The sequence below is a fragment of the Castor canadensis genome, chromosome 12 (genome assembly GCF_047511655.1).
Source record: "Castor canadensis chromosome 12, mCasCan1.hap1v2, whole genome shotgun sequence".
In the NCBI taxonomy this organism is placed as follows: domain Eukaryota; kingdom Metazoa; phylum Chordata; class Mammalia; order Rodentia; family Castoridae; genus Castor; species Castor canadensis.
Window position 1 is genome coordinate 21,550,407 of NC_133397.1, and position 18,054 is coordinate 21,568,460.

General features: G+C 41.5%; 1 protein-coding gene across 16 annotated transcripts in view; it reads right to left on the bottom strand.

The window, feature by feature from the left end:
• Positions 1-18,054, bottom strand: part of Dtnb (dystrobrevin beta) — a 269,435-nt gene that overhangs the window by 32,460 nt on the left and 218,921 nt on the right. For 14 of the 16 annotated variants that reach the window (XR_012439625.1, XR_012439626.1, XM_074049317.1 and 11 more), the window contains 4 exons: positions 17,899-17,986; positions 4,582-4,667; positions 3,874-3,987; positions 1,819-1,915 (listed from right to left, as the gene is read on the bottom strand). Coding sequence is in view for 14 of the 16 variants with exons in the window: in XM_074049317.1 (XP_073905418.1) it covers positions 1,819-1,915; positions 3,874-3,987; positions 4,582-4,667; positions 17,899-17,986 (385 nt within the window). In the remaining 2 variants the exon portion in view is untranslated. The other 2 variants (XM_074049326.1, XM_074049327.1) reach the window with 2 other exon arrangements.

Below are 18,054 nucleotides of genomic sequence, written 5' to 3' on the forward strand. Positions count from 1 at the left end.
GAATGAGGTGTTTGGATAAGGCTTTCTTTAAAACAGATTCATTTAGGTATGAATATTTCTGAAGGGAAATCCAAGTAACAAGGTCAATGTAGAAACACATCCATGCAAAACCATCCAAATGCCAGGACTAAGGGAGGAAAAAAATCTCAGTTCAAGACTAAAAGAACTAATTTGTCTTGAGGAAGAAAAAGTTGGCTTAAAACACAAGCATGACAATTGTGCAGATGGCACTGGCTTAGAACTTGAAGCTGAGAAGTCTCCACGGTGTTGCTTTCTTGAGCTATCACTCCTAGGTAAACTCTTGGCGCCTTGAGCCTGGATGGTTACACAGTCTCCTGTTATCCTTTAGTGTCACCTGTCCCAAGTATTTTCCTAAATTTAGTTTTTAAAGACTTCAATGACTCCTCTTCATCTCAGCATTCAGTTCACTCCCATGGCCCCCACTGGCTGCTAACTGTGTTGTACTATAAAATGCAGTGGGTTCACCGCACAGACAGGTAGGGCCTTAGCCACTAACAGCATGAATAAGTCTCCTGGTGTTGCTGCCACACAACCAGGTAAGTGTTTCTGTTCAGTGCCAATAAAACTGCCCAGGTAAGGGTGTTTCAATACCAACCATTCCTTTCCCTGCTCTGGGGTAAGGGGTTGTAATAAACTTTTCAACAAAGATAGAAAAATCTGAGTCATTCTGGATTTATTCAGGTCCTGAATATATTAACTTACAGCTAAAATGCTGTTTTATTCGGAATACAGTAAAGTTATTACTTAGAATTGAGTTTGATTAGGCTGGTTTGTGTGATGGTTACATTTATGTGTCAGCTGACTGGGTTAAGACATAGATAACTGGTTAAATTTTATTTCTGGGTGTGTTTGTGAGGATATTTCTAGAAGAGACTGGCATTTGAGAGTAGGCCAAGTAAAGATCTGCCTTCACAATGTGGGCGGACATTATCCATCCCACTGAGGAATGGGAGAGAACACAATGGTAAGGAAAGCAAACGTGCTCTCTCTTCTGGAGGGGGACATTTATCTCCTCCCATCCCTCGATACTGGATCTCCCCCCAGTTCTCCAGACTTCAGACCCAACGCCCCTCCCCTGTTACTCCATCAGCTCCCCTGCTTCTCAGATTGTACCACAGGCTTTCCTGGGTCTCCACTGCGGGACTTCTCTGCCTTCGTAAGATGCCAATTCCCTTTATACATCCCTCTTACATAACTACATCTATTTATTGATTCTGTTTCTTTGAAAATACCCTACTAGTTTACTTTTGTGCTACTATTAAAATAGAACACTTGACATTTGTTAAGTATTTAGGTGGAATATCTAAGAACCTGGGTTGTTTTTGGCAGTATTGGGGTTTAAACTCAGGGCCTCATGCTTGCTAGGCTTGTTAGGTAGGCACTCTACCACTTGAGCCACTCTACCAGTCCTTTTTTTGTGATGGATTTTTTTCAAGATAGGATCTCAGGAAGTATTTGCCACAGGGTGGCTTTGAACCTCAATCCTCTTGATCTCTGCCTCTTTAGTAGCTAGGTTTACAGGCATGAGTCACTGGTTCCTGGCTGAAAACCTGTCTTAAAAGAAATGTTAAGTAGTTGAGAAATATCATTCATTTATATGTAAGTAATGGCCTTTTTATTTATAGCCTTAACTAGACTATATTTATGGAGGTTTGCCTGAAAGCTTTTTCTAGGCCTGACAGTCCAGTCTTTGGCCTCATGCTGTTCTAACACCACAGGGAGGCAGCAGCTGAGGCCATGGTGGGAGATGAAGGAGGCAAGTGAAGGGGAGAGGATCCCGGAGGGCCTAGCTCTTACCTTCAGCAGCTTCATCAGCCCCTCCAGCTGGACCATCAGCTCCCGCCTGCTCTCCTGGAGCGCCGACATCCTCTGCTCCAGCTCATCTTTCCTCTGCCTGCCCATCAGAAATGAAGCTTTGTTGTGTGACACAAGCCAGAGACTGGTACGCCTGAACTCATGCAAATTGGTCAAAACCAGAAGAGTGTCAAATATCTACAAATGAGTCCTGCTCTTCGTGTCATCTGATGAGCAAGGTTCTTAGTACTAATACCCACGAACTTACCAATCTCCTTCACTGTTAGCCTTCTGAGAAATTACTTACTATTCTAAAATCCTACAGAAACTCTTCCACAAGTTTTAAAGTTTTGTCTTTGTGATTAATCCATCTGGTGCTGGTTTTCTACTTCAGAAGACCAATACGTCAGCCCGTACGCACACTTACTCCCTTGTCCCTTCTTTCCTCAGGATACAGGAGCTCCTTCTGGGATTAACTACTCTCTGACTCCTCAAGCATTAGACCTCCATTGGACTTAAAATTCCTGCTTCTTGCTGTCTTATGTGGCCCCCCCAGGACTCAGTCCTGTGCTGACTAAGTCTGTGCTGGTTTTCAGATCCTTTCAAGCTTGACTGAGTACACTTTGCAACTTCAGTTCCAGCAACAGTTAGACTCCAGGAAGACAGCTTCTGCTTCTCTAGACATAAAAATTCATTTGTGCCTGAGCTGAGCTGACAGTCTACTGTTCTCTTCTGACTGAATCTGCGTGTTTCCCTATCCCTGGTATAACACCAATCATGCTAATAACGCCCCAAATGTGTGACAGTGAACCATGGGGCAACCAAAATTTTAGCCCAACTCAATTGAGAAACCGAAATGAGTGTTTAGGAGAATGGGACTCTACACACCTCCAAAGGTTTTCATCTGAACCGTTTAAATTCTTTGTGACTTATTTATTGGTAATGTAAACCTATGGGAAAACAACAATCTCTATTCTCGAGGAAAAGAAATTATGGTTGAAGCTAAACAGCCTTAGCCAAAGAAAGAGCTGAACAAAAAAAAAAAAAAAAAAAAAAGGAAAAAGAAAAAATAATGGTATTCAGCTATGCAGAATACCAGACAACAGCACATTAAAAATCAGCTGTATCCGGGCACCAGTGGCTCACACCTGTAATCCTAGCTACTCATGAGGCAGAGATCAGGAGGGGTCTTGGTTTGAAGCCAGCCCTGGGTAAATAAATTTGCAAGAACCTATCTTGAAAAAAACCCATCATAAAAAATGGGCTGGTGGAATGGCTCAAGTGGTAAGAGTGCCTGTGTAACAAGCGTGAGTCTGAGTTCAAACCCCAGTGCTGCCAAAAAAAAAAATCAGCTGTGGATGCCAAAGCTACAACCTCAAAGAAAGAACCACTACTGGGAATCTAGAGCGCTGGTGAGAACTGTCACCAGACCTGGTTTCCACAATGTCTTACTGAGGAGCACACACCTTTCCAAGGTGGGCAGGAAATAAGGCCCTAAGAACAGGTCAGAGTACGCTCATGTCATCTCTTTTGGGAAGCCTTCTCCACCCCCAAAAGAACATCCAACTGGAGCTGACATTGCACTCTTTCTGTGCTGATCTGGTATCCTTAGTTTCTCAGTCCTTGAGTCACTTTCTATTTAGGAAGAGGTGGAAAGGCACCACAATCAAGGTGCAAGGGATTCACCCTTGGTTCCATGTTGCAGAGGACACAGGAAGGTTCCTTCTCCAGTGGAGTCCTGCTCTGACTAAAGCACCAGGAGAATATACTCGTTCCTGTCAAGAGTCTCTAACGTCACACCACTTGGCAAGAGAAGAGGAACGGCAGCACTACGGTCTTCTGCAGACAATCATACAAGTATAGACACAGCCAGCTTGTCCCAGGATTTGAGGGAGCCTGGCATTTTACCTAGCTTTGTACTGATGGCCCAGTCTCCTTTGTGTGAGTAAGGATGGAACTCTTTAGCAGTCTCACTGGTGACACTGATAAACAGATTCCATCCCACTAGTTTGGTTTCCTAAGATGCAGAGGACAGTTTGGGGACAGATGTGCACTCACCTCAGCAGCCGCAGCTCGGCCAGCAGCGTGGGGTTCTGCTGGGCCTTCTCTGGAGTGGGCTGGGAAGCCTGCTCGTGCTCCAGACGCAGACGCTGGATCTCCTGCAGGATCTCTCTAGAGAGGACGAGGAGAGAACAACGGCTGCAGTGCTCACCAGTCCCATTCTCTGTCCTGTTAAACGTGTTTGCCCTCACTGTGCCTCTTCTACCAATCATGGTGAAATGCACACCTTCTTAATGCCACTTCAGCTGACACTTCCTCAGTGAAAGAATCCTTTGTGTCAGCTGCCATGTCTTCTCTAACGCATGTTATACTAGGTCCAGTCTCCCTGTCCTGGTTTCTACCTTTCAGCACCTGGTGGTATGATGTCTGGTCTCATGCCTTTAAATGGTATTTTAAGTGGCTTTTTTGTGAGAGCAGTCCCATGTGCTGGAATGGACAGGAGAGGAACAGACAAGAGAAAATGCTGCTAGGATGTAGAGTGGAGAAAGAAATGGTGAGAAGGACATAATGGTGGGAGAGACCCTGGGACAGAGTTGGGGGGTGGGGACTCAGACTCAACAACCTGTGAGCATCCACCAATCAAGAGTCCAGGGCATTTCTGTGTCCGCTGGGGTGGGATCACCCTGTGTGGTCCAAAGCATCTGGTGAGGAAACAGACAACCAGACACTCACGTGGTAACCCTGGGCTCTGCCACACGCTCTTACCTGTTCTTGTTTTCCAGTTCTGCAATGAGCTGCCTCTGTTGCTTGTTGGCATCGAAGTTAAAGCCCATGTCAGTGGGAGGACGAGTCTGGAGGGGGACAGAGCTGCTTTTTCTAATTTGATCTGGGTCTCACCGTTCACATTTTCAAAAACTGATTTTTGAGGTATCACTTACAAACCATAAGATCTACCCATTTTAGGTGTACAATTCAATTAGGCTTAAGGAAATTTAAACAGTTGTGCAACCAACCACCACAGCCCAGTCTTAGAACATTTCCATCACCAGACTATCCAATAGTTTCTCACTAGCCCTGACCTCAGGCAACCACTGATGGGCTTTCTGTCTAGTTGTGCCTGTTCTAGAAATTTCATCTAAGTGGAGTCAAACTACATGTAGCTCCAGGTCTCATTTCTACCTAGCATGAAATTTTTGAGGTTCATCTCCATGAGTCAGTATTCCATCTTTTCTAGCTTTGGGCTAATGAAGCCACTAGGAACTTTCATTTATAAGTCCTTGTGTCAGTGTATGTCTTTATTCCTCTCTCTTTTTTCTTTTTTGTAGGACTGGGGTTTGAACTCAGGACTTCACACTTGCAAAGCAAGTGCTCTACCACTTAAGCCACAACTCCAGTCCATTTTGCTCTGGCTATTTTGGAGATAAGGGTCTTATGAACTATTTGCCCAGGCTGGCCTTAAATTGTCATCCTCCTGATCTCAGCTTCTCGAGTAGTTAGGATTATAGGTGTGAGCAATCAGTGCCTGGCTTCTAATTGTGTGTTCTTAAAAAAACATATATGTGCAATGAAAATCTGATTTTGAAAGTATATAATTCAGTGATTTTTAGTGCATTTATGAGGTTGTGAAGCCGTCACAACCATCTAACTCCAGAATAATTTCATTATCTCTAAAAGAAACCCCACAGCCATTAGTACTCACACTCCCCCTCCCTTTCCCATCCCCTGACATCTACCATTCTACTTTGTCTCTGTAGATTTGCCATTCTGTATATTACCTATGAACGAAAGCATACACTATGTGGACTTTATGCCTGGCTTCCTTCACTGAGCAAAATTCTTGTAAGATTCATTCATGTTGTACACGTATCAGTACTTTATTCCTTTCTATGGGTGAATAATATTCCACAATATGGATATACCACATTTCATTTACCTATCCAACAGTTAGTAACATTTGGGTTGTTTCCACTTTTTGGCTATTTTGAATAGTGTTGCTATGAACATTTGTGTAGAGATATGTTCTTACTTCGTGAGTATATATCCAAGAGTGGAATGCTGGGTCATAGGTACCTGCCTTTTGAGAAACTGCCAAAGTATTTTCCAAAGTGGTTGCATTACTTTCCCACCAGTAATGTATGAGGTTTCTGTTTTTAACTTGTCCTTGTCAACACTTGCTCATCTTTTTGTTCAGTCATTGTAGTAGACTTGAAGTAGTGTTTCATTACGGCATTACGGATTCATTTTGTGTTTCCTTAATAGCTACCAGGTTGAGCACACTTTACGGGTTTGTTCGCCACTGTGTGTCTTTGGAGAAGTTACCTGGGTATGAACTGCATGTCCACTGATGCTCAGGATCCGTTACCTCTTCTAAGAACATGGTAGCCACAAACGCAAAATGGGAAAAGGAAAGGGGGTGATGAGGTGATGGTCTCTTTTACTGAGAAACTAGAAGTGGTGCTCTCAATGAGGGCTCTGTGACGGCCATGACTTGTTTTGCAGAGCCTTGGTTCTGTCTGAAACACGACTACATAAAGAAGAAACCGTTTCCTGCCTGGAGCTCGAAGATTCAATAACTAACTCTTTTCAGATGGTTTTCTAAACAAACAGGGGCAAAGCAGCATAGCAAATCTGAGTGGGAGGATTTTTACCAGATTACTAAATATTTTTCTTTTTTTAAAAGAAAAAAAAAAAAAACCAAGATGATTTTTCCTCAAAGAAGTGTGGACCAGGAGCCAGCTGAGTAAATTCTCCATTTTGTATTCAGTCTTGTTAGAGCCCAAGTTGAGATCATGTTGAGGAAAATGACTTGTTTGAGACTGAACTGGGCTATGAAAAGTAGGTAATTCCTAAAAGAAATTGCTGTCTGTTAGGGTGGGATGAGGGAAAATCCAGGATGAGGAAGTGAGTGCTTCATGACGACAAAAGCTCTATGACATTTTGCTGAAGATATCTCAAGAGCCTTTCCAGTTTTGAGTGCCTGACAAAGCTGAGGCCTCTCCCATAATCAAAGTCCTTAACAACAGATATTCCTAACTAGGCCAGACTTTCTGGCTCCCAGAAGTACAGCTAATCAAACAGGAAGTGGGAGAGAAGATTCCAGCCATGGGCACCAGGTCCACTTGCCACAAGAGCATGGAGCAGGGCTAGGCTCCTCCACCTGGCCGTGCTGGCAGGGAGAATGTCTCTGTGACAGCTTACTTCATGTAACCAAAACTTAAATATATGGTCAAGTTGCTGTGCTTTGAGTGTCCCCCCCCCAATGTTTCCTGTGTTGAAATTAATTTAATCCCCATTGTGAGGTATTAAGAATATGGAAACTTTTTTTTGTGTGTGTGTGGCGGTACTGGGGTTTGAAATCAGGGTTTTTTTTTTTTTTTGAGATAGGGTCTCACAAACTATTTTCTTGGGCTGGCTTCGAACTGGGATCTTCCTGATCTCTGCCTCCTTAGTAGCTGGGATTATAGGCGTGAGCCACCAGCCCCTGACTAACAAGGCAGAAACTTAATCAATTGGTACTCAGAGATGGGATCTTTGGGAGGTGACTGGGATTAGATATGGTCACTCAAGTGGCGTCCCCATGACTGACAGAAAGCAAGAGAGACCAGAAGACAGACAGACACATACATACTCACAATCCCTGGCCTTACCGTGTGATATTCTGCACTGCCTCACAACTCTACCAGCAAGAAAGCCACCACAGATGTGGCTCCTTGATCTTGGACCACCAGAATTGTGAGCCAAAATAAACCTTTTTTCTTTATAAAGTTAAGTCTGCCTTGGGTATTCCAGTACAGTAATGAAAAAAAAAAAAAGGACTAATACACAAGTGTGCATTAAATAACAGAGAAAACTTAGGATTTTATTTATTTATGACCTTAAACACCATGGGACTTCTTCAAGGAAAAAAACAGTCACAGTTCGCTTCCTAAAATGTCTCCTGTACATTGAAGGTAACAAGACAGAAACAGACACAGGATACATTGGCCAGAAGGCATCTGAGATGATTTCTTTCAAGAATTAAATAGTTTGTGCATTTGTTTCCTGGCACCAACTCTGTGCCAGGCATGTTGAAGCACCCAGGGATGACTGGTGAGTGGGACACTGTCCCCACCCTTGTGGGGTGTGAAGAGAGACCAAAACATGAACACACGCGTCAGCAGCGATAAATGTGACAAAGAAACACATGGCAAGGACATAGCTGGGACAGAGGACTCTTCTTTCAGTGAGAAGAGCTTCAGGGATGTGATGATTGGAGGAAGCTGGGAAGCCATGCAGGGCAGAGTAAGGCAAATGTTGAGGCCTGCCTTTGGGCCCTGCTTAGTTAGTTGGAGGTGAAACAGCTGTAAGTTTAGAAAAGTTATACAGAGGAATTCTGTACTCATCTCACAAGAGTGTTTAATTCCCTATACAGTCGTTTTGGTAAAGACCTACCTGAAAGAGAGGCTGGATTTGCATCAAGTGATAGGGTTTCAAACAAAGGAGGCAGCCTGGAGCTGCAATTTGTGAAAGGACTCTGTCCTTCATCGAAGTATACACGAGTGTACACAAAGAAATTTCAAGTGCCTTAGGAGGTATCATGTTTATGGTTCCACATTCTAACTTGCTTAAAAACATACTGGGAACACTTTACACACAGGAAATGAAGAGCAAATAAGGAGACATTTCCATCTACTTGCAACTAGATTCAACAGTCGCCAAGATTTTGCCCCATTTCTTCCTCTCTTCATGTTTTCTTTCTTTAGTGAAATACTTTTATACAAATACTTCTCATATTTGAGTAGACATCTTTAAATATTTTAAACCAGGTTTTGACCAGCTGACCAACCTCTGGTTGAGTGAAGAGGGCTTCTACTGAGCAGCAAGTCATTCAGCCAGGGCCTACCTGTTCCCTCCAGCCTGGAATACTTCAAGGCAAGAGAACTCCTGCCTGGATTCCCAGGGCTCCTAAAGCTTCAATTCAAGGATGACTTCACCAAACCCATCCCCTTTACCCTTAAAACGAAAAAATAGGCCAGCAGCTCTATTCTCGAAACTTTTCTCAGAGTAAGGAGCCAACTTAAAACATTTAGGAACGTCCTGAAATCTGTATTGAACGAGGTCCACTGGAAAAACTCAGGTGGGCCCATTTCCCAAGGAGCTCATGGTCTCTGGATTACCCTACACTCTGGTAGCAAAAGCAGCATTCTTTGTGGGTGTCAGAGAACTCACTTGCTTTTGGATCCTTTGATTATTTTCTCTGAATTTTCTTTTATTCAACAATGTAATTTTTTTTCCTGTGGGCAGTTCTGGGGTTTGAACTCCAGACCTTACACTTGTTTGCTAGGCAGGTTCTCTACCAGTTAAGCCATGCCCACAGCTCAAAAAATTTTGCTCACTGCAATTTTTTTGAGACAGGATCTCACTACAGTGCTTCTGAAATATCCACAGAGTTCGAGATGCAGAAGGCTCTCAGCATGGTGGCTATTATTTCTATTTTAGGTCAAAAGATTAGGCAAGGTAATCTCTGGAGGAAAAAGACTTTTCAAATGCTTTAGAAGTAAAAGATGGATGAGTTTAGGGGACAAACGGTGAGAGATCAGTTGGAAAGTTAAATAATCAATGATGAATCCAGAATGATGAAAGGGGGAAAAAAATTAAGAGACTAGTGGAGCATATTATAAGCATTAAAGCTTTAATGTCTGAGAATGAAGACTCCAAAGAGTGGGATCCCTTTACTCCTAGAAGGAGGCACCTCTCACTTCCTGAGATACCTTACCGTCCTCTTCGGTTTCAGTAGTCTCACAAGGCTCTAGCGCTTTTAAGGAGATGGAGACACATCTGAGAAATACAGGATAAGAAACAAGATATCTTTTGGTTGAACTGGGCAAATATTTCAAAACGAGGGAAAGCTGACATAGTCGTCAAACTGTAAGCCAGCAGTGTGCATTTCTGCAGCCTCCTACCACAGCAGAGGCTCCACCCTTATGAACGAGACAGGACAGTCCCAAAGAGATGCCCTGACTTCCACTAGGCCATCTTCAGACCCTAGAGCAGTATGCCCACCATCCAACCTCCCACAGGCTAAGTGGACGGCTGTGGGCTATAAACTGCTCTCTAAAAATCCAATAACGCTGTTTAAGGCAGTGGTTCCCAAGCCAGCTATAAATCAGAAGATCAGGAATTTTCTTCCTTTTTTTCTTTTCAATAAAGATCAATGGGCCCTTAGCCCAGAGGTTCTCATTTAGTAGGTCTGAGGCAAAGCCAAGAACCTACATATTTTTAAAATGCTTCACATGTGATGGTGTGTGGCCAGCTTTCACAGTGACTATTTTAAGGGTTTGAAGTCAGGAAGTATGTGCCCAGTTCCACATGCGTCCTGCTCATCTCTTAAGTCTAAGGAGCCAGGAGATGCTCCAGGGATGTGTGTGACCAAGATGAGGGACTGTGAAGGCTGGGCTATCGCTACTGGAAAAAAGAAGCTCAGAAATGTTTAAATGGGAGATGGGATGATTTCCCTTTCCTTCCAAGTTTTCCACAATGAGTTTTTAATTTTTCATAAGCAAAAAAAAAAAAAAAAAAGAAGAAAGGTAAGCAAAACATCTGATTACATCCAATGATGGTGATGTTTGGGATCAAAGTAAGAATCTGTTCTTACCATTGCAACTTACCACACATTACAATTTTTGTTTTGTTAAGGAAGGAAGGAAAGAAACAAACAAACTTAGGCACTTGAGGGGAAGAAATGAGGTCTCCTGGTTCACCTAAGTGATGTGTCAGTCACGGGTGCCCAGTCACATTGGCAAAGAGGACAGAGTCAGAAGCGCTCTACATGGTATACCCTGGCTGCTCCGATGATTTAATGGCTCCCTTTGTGGAAGAAGGTCTTTGAAAAAAAAATCAATACAAAGCCTATCCGGCAGGCTATAAATAAATTCTTTTGAACACTACACCCACTTTATGCAAAAGCACTTGTATCAGTGTGAGATTAGAGGATTAGGAGTCCTGTGTTAACAGAAATCTAGTCAAGAAGAATCCTTTCTAAGAGGCCCAATATTTATAAGATAAGGAAGGACACTTGGAAAAATAAACTGAAGATGAAAGGGACCATATCAGACCTTGGTCTCAAGACCACCTTAACAACGATCATTTCAGGAGACTTTCAGGAGAATTAGGGAAGGGGCAGCAGAAACCATCATGTGTAAACAGCCTTATCTTGGCTCCAGCGAAGGAGCTGAGATCTCAGGGTTAAAAGGCTTCGCTGCTTTTATTTATAGTATTTTAAAAGCACTGTGTAAGGTCAACAAGGCTATCGAGTTGCATTAAGCATACTTATTAAAATTCAACCACAGTGCAGCCCACCTCGACACATTTATTTATAAATTTTAATTTCTGAAATAACTTGAATAGCTTTGACTGATTGAGAGCACCTGTGAGGTTTAACTAATTGTGCAGAACTTTTCTTCTGCCCAGACTTTTTTTTCTCTTCTATTCTATTACATTTCACTATTAGAGTTGTAATGTTTTGAGTCAGACAACGTGACCTGATGTTAGATTCTCAAGAAAAGTATTTCAAAATCTAATTAAACCCAAAGGGGGGTGGGAGAAACAAAAGAATGTTCATTTGCAGTTTTTGTAACTCTATTTCCTTCCGAGGAAGTAAACATAAACTGGTACGCACTGCTGCAACAGTATGGTTATGGTTATATGCTTGTATAATTTGGTCCTGCATTGGCTGGCCTGCCTGTCCTGCTTCATTTTTCTCAATGACCACTGCTCTCACCATGTCCAGGTCCCGCAACTCCAAGCCCAGGGCCTTTACATCTGAAATAGCCCAGGGCACACGCTGTGTTCTCTCTCTCTACCTGTCAGTGCTTAGAGTCTGGGGTTTTGACTTCAGATCAGCCCTCCTTGCATCTCGTTCTTTGCTTCTTACTTTCCTTCCTCCTGAACTACAACTTTCAGCAGCTAAACCTCAGGACTTGAGAGGAAGAAGAGAATCCCCAGTCCCAGCCTGACCACCTACACACTATACAACCCTGGGCAGTCTGGTTTTCTTTTCTTTCTTTCTTCCTCCCACCTCACCTCCCTCCTTTCCCTTCCTTTTTTTTTTTTTCCCCTTGGTGGTACTGGGGTGTGAGGTCAGGACCTACTGCTTGTGAAGCAGGCACTCTACATTTGTGCCACCCCCTCCCCACGCCCGCCAGCCCTATGTGTGGTTTTTTGAGATAGGGTCTCATTATGTAGGCCAAGCCAACTTTGAATTTACTATGTAGCCTAGGCTGGCCTCAAACTCATGGTCCACCTCTTACATGCTGGGATTACAGATGTGTACCACAATGCTTAACTCAGTAGTTTTTTTAAACCTCTCCCAGATTTAGTCTTCTCACAAGACTATTTTGACATTGTATGCACATATGAATAAAAAAAAAGAAATTACCACAAATTTAGTGATAAAGAAAAAAAAAAGACTATTTTGAATAACCAATTAGCTAATATATGTAACTTACTCAGAATGACAGTCACATTATAAATATTCAATAAATGTTATCTATTTATTTTGTTCTTTTAGCATGTTCTTTCCCAGTCCTTGTCAGAAAATATCTATTTCTCCTTGTACTTTTGACAGTTTAGCTAATTTCTTTCAGTACAATAAAGATATTCAATTTTTTAGAGGAAAATTCAGATATTTTTACAGTCAGCAGGTATTTTTACATAAAGGTTTTTCCATTATTAATCTGTTGTTTTTGAGACAAGGCCCAGGCTGGCCTTGAACCCTTAATCCTTCTGCCTCAGCCTCTAAGAGCTGGGATCACAGGTGTGTGCCACCATACCCGACTCTTTTTTCCTTTATGAAGAAATTGCTCTATTGTTGCCACAGACAAATCTAATTACCAGTCCTTGAGGTAGCATGATACTTTCTCTGGCTGCCTTTTAAAATCACTTTGTATTCTGCCATTGTACTGAGATTACTTTCATGTATGCATTTTGGGGAATGACTGTGATGGTTCGATCTGAGGATTCATGTCAATAAATCTGGAAATTCTTTTTTTGGAATTCCAGTTAGATAACCCTTGCTCCTCTATCCTCTACTCTAAATGTATAGTCTCATTTTCCAGCTCTGTACTTTGTTCTGTGCAATTTTCTTACAATATTTTCCAGGTCACAGATTTTCTCTTCAGTTGTGTCTAAGCTAACATTTCATACATCCACTCAGTCTATCTGATTTATTTTCAACTCGGTTTTTTTGTTTGCTTGTTCATTTTGGTGTGGGAGATTGAACCCAGGGCCTCACACATGCAGGGCAGGCGCTCACCACTGAGCCAGCCCCCAGCCCAGGTCTTTTGAAACAGTCTTTTCGTTTGTCATGCCTTTCATTCTTTCTTTTAGGTTTTTAGAAAATTTTAACTTATTTTATAGCCAATAGCTCTAATATCTAGACCTATATGGGCCTAACCTTACAGAAGCTTAGCAGTTCATGTTTGGTTGGACTGGGAATACTGCAAGCCTTGATAGAAGGTTTGTCTTTTGCATCTGTCAGATGCCTGGGGGTTAATTTTATGTTAAAATTTCATCAGTGGTCCTCAAGCTAGAAAGTAACACAAGGTAGGCAGGCCTAAGGTTTAAATTTTCAGAAAAGACTTCTTCCACTCCAACAGCAGGAGACCACAGGCTTTCTCCTCTTGTCCCTGTGCTGTCTTCTATATTACATTTTTACCAGGGGCAGAAAGCTTCCCGAAGCCTAGCATAAGAAAAGCCTCACTTCCAATTCTCCACCTTGCATATAACCAAGGTTTTGCCCATCAGAACCTCATGACAATTAAAATCCAAGCAGGGCAGGGAGAACAGTGGCAGCAAAAGTGGCTCTTGGGCTACTTTGGTTTCTAGTTCCTGGAAATTTCTCTACCTGCTTATCTTCAGATCCCAACACAAGTAACGCTTTCTCACAAAGGGGATCCCTCACTCCCCTGTGCATTTTCATAGGTGCTTGTGTTTTTCTTCCATTGTGTATAATAATTTGTGGTTATGTGTAACAGTGTAATTATTTGTGTAATGTTAGTTCTAAGAGACAGGCTCATTTGTCCCATACAGTGTCCAATCTCACAGCACAGGAACAAAGTAAAAATCTGCCCAGTGAATAAAACCAATGTGTGGGCTGTTGGATATTAATCTGCATACAACTCCTCCAAGAAAGTAAAGGAGTAAAAAGGGAGAAGGAAAAGGAGGAACATTCTGTCCTGAATTTTTCAAAATTATAGGAAATAAATCACAAATCCCTGGTAGCCACTTCTTATTGCAATCAAACCCTTACATGTGCTCCATTCTTCTAACTGGGACATAATGTATGGCTCTGAAGGATGCCATTCAATCAGTTTTGACAAATTTGCTCATGCAACCTGCACCCTGTTAGGATGCAGCACATTCCATCTACCCAGGAAGCTTCTTCACCCCCGTCAGTATCTCTGTTCCTAGAAACAACCCAAATCTGATTTTGATACCGTAAGTTAGTTTTCCCGCTCTAAAATTTCATGGAAATGGAATAAAACAGTATGTATTTTCTTTCTATTTGGCTTCTTTCACTCATCATATTATTTCTGACATTCATCCATGTCGCTGCATGTACAGTGTTTGTTCTTGTGTGCAGTAATATTCCACTGTATGAATATACCACTTTTTGCTTGTCTGTTCATGTGTTGACAAATGTATCTGGGTTTAGAACTGCTATGAAGATTCTTATCTGAAGCCTTTTGAGAACACGTGATTTCATTCTCTTGGATAAATATCTAGAACTAGATTGCTGGGTCATATAGGATAAATTTTACTTCTTTCAAAAAAACTGCTAAATAGCTGGGTACAGTGGCTCATGTCTATAATCTTAGCTACTCGGGATGTGGAAATTGCAGGCAAACAATTAGCAAGACCCCATTTCAACCAATAAAAAGCTGGACACAGTGGCATGCACCTGTCATCCCAGCTACTCAGAAAGTATAAATGGGAGGACTGAAGTCCAGGCATAAAAGTGAGACCCTATTTGAAAAATAAGTAAAGGCAAAAAGGCCTGGAGGCATGGCTCAAGTGGTAGAGTGCCTGCCTAGCAAGTGCAAACCCCAACTCAAAAAACACCCACCAAACAGTCCCCTAAGGTAGCCACACCATTTTACATGCCCCAGCAACAGTGAGATTTCTGCTCACTCCACACCCTCCCAACCTGGTGTTGTCAGTCTTTTTCATTTTAGCCATTCTAGTGGGTGTGCAGTGGTATCTTATTATGGCTTTCATCAGCATTTTTATGGTGATAATGATATCAAGCACATTCTTGTGTGCACTGACCCTGTGTATCTTCTTGGTGAAGGGTCAGTTCAAGTCTTTTGCCAATTTTTAAAACGTGGGCTGTCTTTTTATTATTGAAGTGCAGGAATTCTTTATATATTCTGTCCTTTGTCAGACCTGGGTCAAGAATACATACATACATATATATATGGTGGATTTGTGTGTGTGTGTGGGATGGGGGTTTGAACTCAGAGCTTTACAATTCCAAATCAGGCACTCTATTGCTTGAGCAACACCTCTAGTCCTTTTTTTGCTTTGGTTATTTTGGAGAAGGGGGTGTCACATGCATTCAGGCTGGCCCCAAACTGAGATCCTCCTGATCTCAGCCTCCCAAGAAGCTAGGATTATAGGCCTGAGCCACCAGTGCCTAGCTGAAGATATTTTTTTAAAAAAAACTTGTGATTTGTCTATTTTTTAATAGTATCTTTCAATGAGAAAAAGATTTTATAATTTGATAAGGACCAACTCATCAATTTTTAAATGGTTTATGAAACTTTAAGTTGTAGTAGCTTTCTGGTTTTAACTTTTATGTTTATGACTTCTTTGCACGCTGTGAAGGAGGGATTGAGGTTGTTCAGACAGCATTTGTTAAAAAGATTTCCTTTCCTGATTAAATTGCTTCTGTGCCCTTGTCAAAAGTCATTTGACCATCCACTTGTGCATCTATTTCATGGGTGATCTATTCTGCTCTTTTGGTTTATTTGCTCATCTTTTTGCCACTGTCTTACTTTCCAGATTAACTTAGTTTGTAGGAAGTCTTGATGTCAAATAGGGCTAAGTCCAATAACTCTGTTCTTTTTCCAAGACTGTTAGGGTTACTCTAGGTCATTTAGAGTTCCAAATACATTTTAAAATCAGTTTGTGGGCTGGTGAGTGGCTCAAGTGGTAGAATGCCTGTCTAGCAAGCATGAGGCCCTGAGTTCAAACCCTAGTACTGCCCCCCAAAAATAAAAAAAAAATAAAATCAGTTTGCCACTTTCTACACAAAAGCCTGCTGGGATTTTGACTGGTACTGATTCTATAGGTTAGTGTGGAAAGATCTACTTTCTTGAGAACATTGAGTCATTCAATCCATAAATACAGTGTACCTCTCCATTTATATGGGTTTTACTTTCTCTTAGCAGTGTCTTACAGTTTTCAGTCTTAAATTACTTGTTTGTTTATTTATTTATTTGTGGTTCTAGAGATTGAACCCAGGACCTGTGCATGCTAAACAAGTGCTCCCCATTGCACTGTACCCAGCCTTCTTCATCTCTTACAGCAGTGCTATCAATTTACTTATCTGTTCCAGAAATGTTCTTGTAGGTTCCTTAAAACTCTCTGCACACGATTATGTCATTGTCAAGTAAAAACTGCTTTATTTCTTTACTCTTTAATGTCTATGTCCTTTTCTCCTTAAGCAGCACTGGCCAGGTAACACATCTGAAGTAAAAGTGGCCTTTGTTGTCTTCTTCCCAATGTCAGGGGGAAAATATTCCCAAACGTGGCCTTTGAGATTAGCTGTAGGATTTTTGTACATGCTCCTTTCAGGGTGAAGAAGTCTTCCGCTCCTGGTATGTGCACAAGTTTTATAAAAAATGGTGTTACATTTTGTCAAATGCTTTTTCTGCATCTAGTGATTCTGTTATTTAAACTGTTAATATAGTGAATTACTTTGGTTTATTTTTATGTATTAAATAAATTTGCATTCCTAGGATAAATCTCATTTAACCATGGAGTGTTATCTTTTTCACATATTGCTGGAGTTGATTCACTAATATTTTGTTAAGGATTTTTACATCTAAGCTTATGAAAGAATTTGGTCAGCAATTTTCTTATGTTGTAATGCCCTTTATTTGGTATCAGGTCATAGAGGCCTGATAAAAATGATTTTGAAAATGCTCTTTCTTCCTGAATTTTCTGAGTTTGGATTGGGCCAGTATAACTTCTTCCTTAAGTACGATAGTATTCAATAGCTGAGCCACCAGGGCGTAGAACTTTTTTTGTTGAAGTTATGAATTTAATATCCTTCAAAGACACAGTACTATTTGACTTCCTATTTGTTTTTGTGTTGGTTTTGTTAATTTGTATCTTCCATGAAACTTACCTATTTCATGTAGGTTGTCAATTTCATTGGTAAGTTGTTCACAATTTCCTTCTCATTCTTTTAATGTCTGTAAGATCAGACACCAGTGATGCCCCTTTTTTTATTCCCTATATTCAGAGTTTGTGTTTTCTCTCCATTTTGCTTGATAAGAGTCAGGAGTTTACCAATTTTATTATCTTTTTAAAAGCTACATTTTCTCTTTTTCTCTGTGGTGGTACTAGAGTTTGAACTCAGTGCCTTGTGCCTGTTTGGCAAGTGCTCTACCACTTGAGCTACATCTCCAGCCCTTTTTGGTTTAGTTAGTTTTTAGATACAGTTTCAAGTTTTTGCCCAAGACCAACGACCTTCCTACCTATGCCACATAGCTGGGATATGCTCTACCATGCCTGGCTAGTTTGTTGAGATGGGGTCTCACTAATAACTTTTTGCCCAGTCTGGCCTCTAACCATGATTCTCTTGATCTCCACCTCCCAAGTACTGGACCAGCCAAGAACTAATTCTGATGGATTTGTTTTTAAAGAAAGATAATATTACAGATAAAATTAAAGGCTCTCTCCATCTCTTCCCTAAACACACACCCTTTCCCTGACCCTGAGGAATCCACTCTCCTAAGTGTCATGTTTACTATTCTCCTGCATAATTTATACATTAAAATAATGCTGTTTTCTGCAGGTTCTCTATCCACTTACCATGTTTCCTGCTTCTGCAGCCAGTCGGGCAGCATAGCGAGCTATGAGCCGGTGTTCCTCGTCCAGCCGGCTAGGACTGTCCAGAACACTGCCAAGGAGATAAAAATTCAACAGGTGTCTATTAAACGTCTTCACATCTTGCTCCACACAGGAGCA